Below are 11,634 nucleotides of genomic sequence, written 5' to 3'. Positions count from 1 at the left end.
CGAACTCTATGCATTGCTTAACCCCGTTATCTCAGGGAAATCCTAGGTGGAATGGAGGAAATTGTAGGCCTTTCGTCTAAAAATAGGTAGGTATGCTTGAAGTTGATTTTGTGACAGGCTTGATAGCAATAATTGCAGCAATGCAAAATATGATGTCTACACACTTCAACAACTTAGCATTGGGAAATAACATGCTCTAATAAATGTGGTTCAGTAGCAACAAATGTGGTGTGAAGTGTGTGGCAACAATGAACATATGTCAGAATATTATGGTGCAAATCCGAAATCATTAAATTTTATAGGAAATGCACAAAGGGGTGGAGGCCAGCAAAATTATGGCAACACTTATAACTAGTTGGAGGAACCATCCAAACTTTTCTTGTGGTGGAAACCTACAAAATTAGCATCAAGTCCAAGATCAATATAGACAGCAAGAAGAAGGACAACACTACAATCAATAAGGACCAAGTAGCCAACAAACAAGTAGTACATGGAATATGAGTGAGGAGGGCATGCTTAAGAAGCTCATGGATGACCAAGCTAAGCTATCTATGGATGTTCGCCAATACCAGATCACTACTAAAAATTTGGAGAAGTAGGTGGGACATTTAGCCAGGGCTTAAAATTCTCGCCCGTAGGGTGGTTGACTAGGTAACACTTATCCAAACCGCAAGCAGGTAAATATTGTGAGTACCCAAAGTGGACGCTCACTAGCTGAATTAACACCACAAATCAAGAGTAGTGAAGGTAAAAGTAAGAAGAAGATGCTGAAGCTGGTGAGCCTAGCTTACCTAGAAAGGACCAGGAACTAAAGAAAAAACAACCTCTCCCATTCCCACAAAAATTCAAAAAGAAGAACGAGGAGGAGTTTTTTTGAAAAATTCATAGATATTCTTAAACAGGTACAAATTAACTTGCCTTTAATTGATGTGTTGTAGGGCATTCCAAAATATGCCAAGTATGTCAAGGAAATTATGGCCATCAAGTGCAAGTTAGCCGAATTTGAAATGGTAGCACTCACTGAAGAGCGTAGTTCCAGAATTTTGAACAAAGTAAAGCTCTTAGCTAAGCTGAAGGATCCAGGTAGTTTCACAGTACAGATAACCATTGGTAAGTACAATAATGCAAGAGGTCTATGTGATCTAGATGCAAGTATAAAGTTGATGCGTAGATCTATGATTAAGAAATTAGGCTTAGGAGAACCTAAACCAACTACCATTTTATTACAATTAGCTGATCGTTTTGTGGCTAGACCTGATGGTATTATTGAGGATATGTTAGTTCAAGTAGGATCCCTCATCTTTCCTATTGATTTATTGTATTAGATTTTGAGCCTGATCCAAAGGTTCCTTTCATCTTGGGACGTTAATTCCTAGCAGCAGGGGGTGCACTTATTGATGTAGTTGTAGGTAGACTAACGATAAAGGGGCATGACAAAGTAGAAGTGTTTGATGTGTATCAAGCACTGATGTTACCTGCAGTTTATAAAGAGTTGTTGGTGATAACTGTCATTGATGAGGAAGTAGTGGCCTAATGTATATTAACAAAAGATCCTTTAGAGATATTATTAGTGGGCCAAGAATTTGAGGGTGACATGGAAGCCAAAGAGCTATATAGCGTACTAGACATTTCAAATGTCAGAATATATGGAAAAATAATGTGGAGATATTAAATAGAGAATTGGGCCCATCACCCAATCCATCCATAGAAGAAACTCCTAACTTGGAGTGGAAACAACTTCTATCCTATCTCAGGTATGCTTTTTGTTGGTGGCAATAATACTTTACCTATAATTCTTTCATCATCTTTGTCTGATATACAGGTCACAGAAGTACTTAAGGTTTTAAAAAGGCACAAGAAGGCAATCAGATGACAGATGGCTGATCTACATGGTATCAGCCTAGCTTTGTGCATGCATAGGATCTTCATGGAAGAAGGACATAAGGCAAGCACACAACCACAATGCAGGTTGAACCCTGTCATGAAAGAGATAGTAAAAAAATGAGATAATCAAGTGGATAAATACAGGCATAATATACCCAATCTCACATAGTAAATAGGTATGCCCAGTCCAGTGTATGCCTAAGAAAGAGGGGATGACTATAGTGACTAATGAGAAAAATGAGTTAATCCCCACTAGAATACTGATTGGATGGCGTATATACATGGACTACAGAAATTGAATAATGCCACGAGGAAAGATTACTACCTAGTGATCAGATTCTAGATAGATTGGCAGGCCAAAAGTATATTACTTCCTGGATGGGTACTCAAGCTATAACCAGATTATAATTTAAATGGAGGATCAAGAAAAGACAACGTTTACATTCCCTTATGGTACATGCATTCAAGCGTATGCCATTTGGTCTATGCAATGCTCCTGCCACTTTTCAGAGATGCATGATGGCTATCTTCCATGATATGCTGGGACAGTTTATAGAAATATTTATGGATGATTTCTCAGTCTTTGGGTAGTCTTTTGATCTATGTTTAAACAATTTAGAGAAGGTGCTAGCGAGATGCGAGGAAATAAATCTCATCCTAAATTGGGAAAAGTATCATTTCTTGGTAAAGGAGGGGGTTGTATTAGGTCACAAAGTTTCTAAAGATGGTTTAGAGGTAGATACAGCTAAAATCGAAGTGATCAAGAAGCTATCACCCCTATCTCAGTAAAAGGTGTTTATAGTTTCCTAGGGCATGCTGGGTTCTATCTGCGGTTCATCAAAGATTTTTCTAAGATTGCCATACCCATATGTAGATTACTGGAGAAGGAAATAAAATTTATTTTTATTGATTAGTATTTCCTGGCTTTCGAACTCCTAAAGAAGAGGATGACTGAAGCTCCAATCCTGTTAGCTCTTGACTGGGAGTTACCTTTTGAGCTAATGTGTGATGTGAGCGACATAGCAGTGGGATATGCACTAGGACAAAAGAGGGAGAAGATCTTTCATTTTGTCTACTATGCCAGCAAGACTCTTGATTCAACTTAGGCAAATTACACAGTTATAAAAAAGGAAATTCTTGCATTGGTCTATGCATTTGACAAGTTCTTCTCTTACTTGGTAGGTACAAAAGTGATTCTTTATACTAACCATGTAGCTCTTAGGTACTTATTAAACAAGAAGGATGCCAAACCCTGACTAATCAGATGGATCCTACTGCTCTAAGAATTTGATATAGAGATCAAAGATAGGAAAGGATGAAAAAATCAAATAGCAGATTACCTATCCAGATTAGAGGATTCGTCACATGTGAGTTTACATAGGTTAATAAAGGAAGAATTTCAAGATAAGTAGTTGTTGGCATTAGAAGTCACTGAACTCCCATGGTATGCGAGTATTGTGAGCTACATAGTGAGTGAAGTGTTTCCCCTATAAGCAAACTCCCAGCAAAATAAGAGATTAATGTATGAGGCAAAGTTCTATATATGGAACAAACCTACTTGTTCAAACAGGGTGTTGATTGATTGATTAGAAGATGTGTGCCTAAATCAAAGGTTAAACAAATTCTATAAAGTTGCCATTTAGCTGCTTACGATGGACATCATGGAGGCAAACATATGGCTCACAAGGTACTGTAATCTAGTTTCTTTTGGCCTAATTTATTTAAAGATGTTGTACGTTTTGTCAAGAGTTGTGACCAATTCCAAAGGATGGGCACGATATTGAGAAGGCATGAGATGCCATTAAACAACATCTTGGAGGTGGAAATATTTGATGTGTGGGGAATAGACTTTATGAGTCCCTTCCCACCATCATATGGGAATCAGTACATACTGGTGGCGGTGGATTATATTTGTAAATTTTTTGAGGCCATCGCCATGCCAACCAATGACTCAAAATGGTAAGTCACTTTCTCAAGAAGCACATATTCACAAGGTTCGGCACTCCAAGAGCCATTATTAGTGATGGAGGTAAGCATTTCATAAATCAAATGATAAAGAATCTGTTAGCTATGTTTGGTGTCAGCACAAGGTCACCACAACTTATCATCCCTAGACTAGTGGGCAGGTTGAAGTATCGAATCATTAAGTAAAGAAAATCCTTCAGATGACGGTGAATTCTACAAGGAAAGAATTGTCCATCAAGCTAGATAAAGCGCTCTAGACATATCAGACTGCATACAAAACAGCAATTGACACTTCACCGTACCATCTGGTATTTTGAAAAGCATGTCACCTTTTAGTGGAGATGGAACACCAAGAATATTAGGCCATTAAAAAGATAAACTTAGATTCAAAGCTAGAAGGTAAGAAGTGCATGGATCAGCTTCACGAACCGGAAGAATTTAGGCTGTACATCTTTGAGAATGCTAAATTGTACATGAAGAAGATGAAGAGATAGCATGACAAGAACATTATTGCTTGCACATTTGAGATAGAACAGAAGGTATTACTCTTTAACTCTTTTTTTCATCTCTTTCAAGTTAAGTTCAAATCTAAATGAAGTGGCCCCTTCAAGGTGGTGCGAATGTTAGCAAATTGAGCCAAGGAATTATGGGATTGAACCAAATCAACCATGTTTGGGGTGAATGCCAATGAGTTAAGCACTATTTTAGAAAATATGTAGATCATGAAGAAGAGGAGATTGAGCTCGAGAATGAGTTGAGCTAGAGCTAAGTTGTGCAGCGATAATAAATCAGGCACTACGCGGGAAGCAACCCGTTATGTATGGTAAGAATTTTTAGTTATAGGTTATAAGTTGTTTTTTCATGATTGTTGACCTTTAATTTTGTTTTATTTTATAATTAGTATAGGATAATGGGTACATGAAAAACAAAATAAAAAAATTGGATTGATCGATCACTAAATAGAATAGTCCATGACAAGTCTCCATCGCAGACCCAGTCCCTCAATGTACAAGTTTTACCCAAGTATGTTTTTGCAAAATTTTGATGAAATTATGTTCCTAGTGAAGTGTGCCTCAGGTCCGCGACTATTTTAATTTTCTTGGATTTTGGCACACTAACCAGATGAGTCCATGACATCTCGCGGACTTTTGGAATTTTTTGGGTCATTTCATTAAAAAAGATGGGACTTACCCATTTTTAACACTTAACCCATCCCATTTTCCTTGATATTCACTAAAACTGCCCTACAAAACCATTCCTTCTGTAAAAACGCCCTCTTGATATTCAAGCAAAATTTTTGATTTTTCTTTATCAACAACACAAGGTATGTTTTCTTGCACTATTTTTATGAAGTGGGTAGACGAATTTCATATGGGTAAGCTCATGAGCTTTAAGTTTTGCCTTCATATTATTGATTCTTGCTTTGTTTTTAGATTCTAATTGTTGTGGGTATGACAATTTTGTTGAGAACTTGATTAATGGGGGTAAATATTTATGGGTTAAAAGTTCTTGAACTAAAACCCTGGTTTTGTATGTTGTGGGGAGTGGATGAAGTTGTTTATTAATGATCATATCGGGTGAAGTATTGAGTAAGCATGCATGCTAAATTGTGATAAATTGGTTAAATTTTGGACTTTATGTGTTGTGAGCTTTTATTGAAAAACACTTGGGTTGAAGGTATACTTGAATTTTGGGGTATCGACTAGGGATTATGCGTTGTTGATTAATCATGTAAATATTTGTGTGGCATACTAGATAAGTTGGAGAATTCTATAACATGGAATAGGTGCGGGCCTTGAACTTCATAATGTAGAGGGTTCACCCTATTGATTGAATTGAGTCTGAAAGTGTGCCAATGCATGTATGAATATATTGTTCGAATAAGGGAAGTATGAGTAACTTCATATAAATTGCATGCTCTTAAAAATTTTAATTGTGGGGTTGATGGTTAATGTTATAGGCATTAGGCAAAGAACCAACCATTAAAAGCAGAAAGAGGGAAAGAGGTGTACCCTCCATTTCACCTGCACCCTCTATGCCACGAGGACAGACTGATAGCTTTGGGTGAAAAGTGGTGAATCAAGTGGTCAAGAATTGGTTTAAGAAGCATACAGAGTCCCGATATATCTTAGATATGCCACTAGATGATGAAATCTTGACCAAAGAGTTCTCACAAATTATGCGAAGACTGATAAAGCTCAATATTAGCTTTTTATTTGTCGACCCAAAGTCATGCAACTTGCATATAGTAAGGGAGTTCTATGTGAACTTCCTACTGCATACTCATACTCATTATGTCACAATGGGAGAAGTGGAAGTTCCTTTATCTCCTATGGTCATTAATGAAATATTGGGAACTTCGGAGTTGCCTCCTACTACTTTGACAGAGTTAAATATTTGACCTCGCTCTCAGGATATTTGTCTCATATTATGTGGGCCCAAATCAACCTCTAAGTAGGTCCTCCACGAGCAAATGGGATACCATCTCTTATATTTTATGCTCATTTGAACAAGAAAGCTCGAGTATTGGTAAAAATTGTTATGCACAACCTTATCCTTAGTCTACTAGGGACAAGGTTTGTTTGGTGTATGCCCTTATGAAGGGTATGGAGATAAATGTGGGCGCAGTAATCAAGTCTACTTTTTAAAAGTCAAGAGTACAATGCGGTCGGGGCTATGTCTTTGGAGGCTTAGTCACTCAGATATGCCGTAAGGCCGGGGTCCCCAAGGACTTTTTGATTATATGCCCCCCTTACTTTAGAGGCCTTTGATGTGACCAAGATAAGGGGTCGAACACCACTTTTGGACCTGTCCTCAAACCATGGAGTGCACGAAGTGAGATGAGATAATCATGGCCCGCATGTTTGGCCTAGAGATGCTTCGACATCGGACAAGCTGCTTCCCATCGATAGCGGAGGAACTGCATGAGGTAGAGAACCAGAACCTACTCAATGAGCATGCTCAAGATGTACTAGGCTTAGGGCCCAATTTTTATTAGCCTACTAATGATGATGTCCCCACTGATGAGGACAAAAAAAGGATAGGTTTAGATGTTGAGTCGGATTTCGAGGATGAGGAGTTTCCACCATTGGCTATTGAAGATCCAACTGCTGCAGGAGTCATGGATGAGTAGTCAGGGCAGTCTCCTACCTAATTTGTTTCGAATGTTTAGACACTATGACACTGGGGGTAGTGTCAATTCATTAAGTGTGGGGTGGAGGATTGATTGTTTACTTATGTATATATTTGTTATTTTGTTGGAAATATTTTAATTTTTTATCTTGGTTGAACTATTTGAGATGTTTTGTTTTGGATTTTACGACATTTATTTTTAGTTCTTTGGCCGTGGATAGTCCTCTTGATTCGTACAAAAAAAAATTATTTTGTTATTTATATATTATATTTTCTTTCTTTTTCGTCATTATGGTAATGTGTATGTACGGTGTTTTGCTAGACCGCGGGATTGCATAAATAGCTAATGCATGGTTTGAAAAGCATGTAATCAAATAGCACTGACTGAATTGATACACCTACAACTCTTATTTTAGACTTTGAACATGAAAGAAATAGTAGTCTTTGAAGGAAGAAACGAGCAACTCATAACTAGTCCCCGGTAGATGAGGACTCACCAATACTTCTCCGATAAGGAACCCTACTAGCCACATGTGATAGGAGCATGATCCTCAAACCCTACATTATATGAAAATGTATGAAACAAAATATGCATTAGTACTTTTGAATGTACTAAGTATGAGGGCATGACATATAATAAAAATCATAAAATACAATGATAAAATAAAGTACATGGTAAGAAGAAACAATTGAAGTCATGAGAAAATCATAATGATCAAAGCATTTAAAAAGCATAGTTTAAATCATGAAAGTATATAAGAGATCAAACATATCTGGGATAGATCCATAACCGACAATAACACAATGCGACCTACAACATGGAATCCCAATGTCTCCTTATACAACAGAAGAAAGGAGAATCTACTTGCCAAGGTACACTCTACCCCACTACACAGGTCAAGCACATATTCTATATGTGGATCCACTAGCTAAGACATGAAGGCAACCTATGGTGGCATGTAGTTTAGGAGACTTGAGGCTTCTACCAAGGATTTTTGTTAGGGCCCCACCTCAAGTCCACTTAGTGCTAAGTCAAATCCCACGGAATACATAATATAGTAATCATACTTAGCATATCACAACTTGTTCATAAACTTGATAATTCATAGAATAGCTCATTTTATAACATAGTTGCAATGTGAGAATTTTCCTTTCATCATTACAAATCATATTTGCATAATTCACGTAATTAGGTCCTAGGTCACCACATAGGGTCTTAAGTCATCTTTCTTCATAACTTGCATGAAATTCATATCTTGAACATACTTGTAATTCATGATCATAATTCATACTTGAATTTAGAGTAAAACTCATATACATAGTCAATTTGAATGAAAAACCATGGTAATACCTTAAAATCATTGAATTTATAATCATACTTCATAATATCATCATAGAAAATAGCTTCATGCATGGGAAATCATAAGTAAACTTAAAATCATATAATTCGTGTAGGAACATACTTATAATGATCATATGTAATGACTTAAAACATAATTTAAATAGCCCAATGCAAATAATCAAATTAGGGTTACAAACCCAAATGAAATTCATGAGATTTTGAATAAAACCCTTGGGACTACATGGGTGAAAGGGACCTATGGATCATTCCCTACATACCTTGTTTGAATTTGACATTAGAATTTAAAAAGGAGACTTGTTCTTGAAGAAACCCTAGCCAAACCTGATGAAGAAGATGAACCCTTGAATGAGCCTTGAGAAAGAAGTCTTAAAGTTGATTGAGAATTAATTAGGGAAAAGAATAGGTTTATGTGTATTTAGGATATTTTCATAATGAATCTAGTCCAAAATATGTCCACATAGTCGGTGATGCTCATCATGGCCCGTGGTGGTGTCCGTGATGTTGGACTTGGAATTTGAAATTTGGGAGTTGTAGAAAAAAGTTTCCTAACTTCCTCCATAGGACCCTTCACGATTCGTGCAGTACATTAGACGTGCTGCAGGCTCTTCAGGGTGACCTACCAGAGTGACCACCATAGAGCTCACTATGGTTCATGAAGATCTACACGCCCCGTGGTGCACAATGGTGGTCCTAGCCTTGGAATCATGTTCTGAGCTTCACAGTCCATGGTGCCCTATCGTAGACCTGACCCTGCTAGAGTGAACCTCAGGGTCAACACCACGGTGGATCACCAAAAGGTATGGTGCTCACCACAACCCATGATGGTCTTTGTGGTCATCACATAGTGCCAAAATTTTAGGTTTTAAGAAATTTCATCTTTTGATCCTTGTTTTCCAACTTTCTAAATTTTGGGATGTTACAATATCTCCCCACTAGGAATATTCGTCCTCGAATGGGACTCAAACTAGCATGAATAGAAAAGGAAAAGAATATAATAATCTAACATGAATGTATAACATCTCGATAATGCATAAAAACATGTAATATTTTAATCTCAATAAAAACATAACTTTAAAACTCATTTCATGAAGATGAATCCATGTGAAGCCATGAAAGCAACTGAAATGCATGAAATGGGCAGGTTGGATCATGAAGGAGCTAAATAACTTTACTAGGCATGGAAGGAAAGAGATGAGGATATCGGGACATCACATCGTCTTTGGACTCCTATGTAGCACCATCAACCTCATGATTCCTCCATAACACTTTAACTGAAGCAATTTCTTTGTTTCTCAGCCTTCTATCTTGTTAGTCCAAAATCTCAATTGGAACCTCTTCATAAGAAAGACTCTCCTTGACCTCAATGCTTTCCAATGGCACAATGGAGCTAGCATCACCAATAAACTTCCTTAATAATGACACACGGAACACCGGATGCACCGATGCCAAATCTGAAGGCAAATCCAACTCATAGACCACTTTACACATTTGCCTCAAAATCTGATATGAGCCAACATAGAGGGGACTTAGCTTCCTTTTCTTACCAAAATGCATCACACCCTTCATAGGTGAGATTTTTAAATAACCCAAATCATTAACTTCAAATTTAAGTTACCCTTCTTCTGATATCTAAATAGGAATTTTGTCGGCTTTGGGCCATTTTCAATCTCTCTCTAATGAGTCTAACTTTATCCATAGCCTCAAATACAAACTTGGATCCAATGAAATAAAATTTACCTCCTCAAACCAACCGATTGGGGATCTACACCGCCTACCATACAAAGCCTCAACTAGAGCCATATCAATGCTAGAGTGATAACTGTTATTATAAGCAAACTCTATTAACAACAAATAGTTATCCCAATTTCCTTTAAAATCAATCACACATGCTCTCAATATATCCTCTAATGTCAGAATTGTATGTTTGGCCTGACTATTTATTTGTGGATGAAAATTGTACTAGGTTCACTTGGGTACTAAGACCCTTTTAGAAAGATATCCAAAACTGAGTACCTCGATCAGAAATGATAGACAATGGAACACCATGAAGCTTGACTGACTCTCGAATATACAATTTAGCATAGTCCTCGACTGAATATGAGGTCTTAAATGGGAGAAAGTGATCCGACGTAGTCACTCGATCAACTATCATCCAAATGGAATTATGTTGCCTACGAGTATGAGGAAAACTAGTAACAAAGTCCATATTTAAGGCTTTCCACTTCGTAGTAGGAATCTCAATGTCTTGAGCCAAACCTCCTGGTTTTTATGCTTAACTTTCATTTGTTAGCAATTTGGACACTTACACATGAATTCTGCAATGTCCTTCTTCATGACATTCCACCAATACACTACCCACAAATCTCGATACATCTTTGTGGAACCGAGATGAATAGAATATCACAAACTATGAGCTTCAGACAATATCATAACTTTCAAGCCAACAACATTTGGCATACACAATTGGCCTTGATATCTTAAAACACCATTCTCCCTTGGGACAAAAGCCTCAATGGATTTTTTGGCAATCGCTTTCTTCAATTCAACTAAAGTTGAATCACCATCTTTCTTTTCTTTTACATCTACCACAAGAGATAATTTAGAACTATTCTGCACAATAACACCACCATCCTCTGAGTCAATCAACCAAACACCCCAATAGGCTAATCCATGCACATCCTGAACTAAGCGATATGGGAAACACTGTTCATGGACAACCTACTAAGAAAATCAGCGACCACATTCGGTTTACCCAAATAGTACAACACACTCATGTCATAATCTTTCAATAGTTCAAGACATCTCCATTATCGTAGATTCAAGTTCTTTTGAGTGAACACATATTGCAAACTCTTGTGATTAGTAAAAATATCTGCATGGACACCATAGAGATACTGTCTCCATAATTTCAAAGCAAATACCACTGTCGCCTTCTCCAAATCATGAGTTGGGTAATTCTTCTTATGCACCTTATGTTGCCTAGAAGCATAAGCTATCACTTTACACATTGAATTAACACACAACTAAGACTAGCTCGTAAAGCATCATAATACACAACAAAACCATCAGAATGTTTCGGTAAAGTCTACACCAGAGCAGAGATAAGTTTATCCTTCAAATCTTGGAATCTTTTCTCACATGCCTCAGACCATTGGACTTCGCCTTCTCTTTAGTCAAAGCAGTCAAGGACGATGCAATGGAAGAGAAACCTTCCACAAATCATCTATAATTACTGGCTAAGCCCAAGAAACTTTAAATATCATAAAGACTCAACGGTCTAAGACAATTCT

General features: G+C 37.3%; 1 protein-coding gene across 1 annotated transcript; it reads right to left on the bottom strand.

The window, feature by feature from the left end:
* Nucleotides 1–10,744: 10,744 nt before the first annotated feature.
* On the bottom strand, nt 10,745–11,352 carry LOC129871520 (uncharacterized). Its single transcript, XM_055946454.1, has 2 exons — nt 11,266–11,352; nt 10,745–11,047 (listed from the first exon to the last, which is right to left on the bottom strand). Exons 1-2 carry the CDS (start codon nt 11,350–11,352, stop codon nt 10,745–10,747), a joined length of 390 nt encoding a protein of 129 aa, XP_055802429.1.
* Nucleotides 11,353–11,634: the final 282 nt, after the last annotated feature.

Source organism: Solanum dulcamara, chromosome 2, assembly GCF_947179165.1.
Source record: "Solanum dulcamara chromosome 2, daSolDulc1.2, whole genome shotgun sequence".
In the NCBI taxonomy this organism is placed as follows: domain Eukaryota; kingdom Viridiplantae; phylum Streptophyta; class Magnoliopsida; order Solanales; family Solanaceae; genus Solanum; species Solanum dulcamara.
This window is presented reverse-complemented; position numbering and strand designations above follow the sequence as displayed.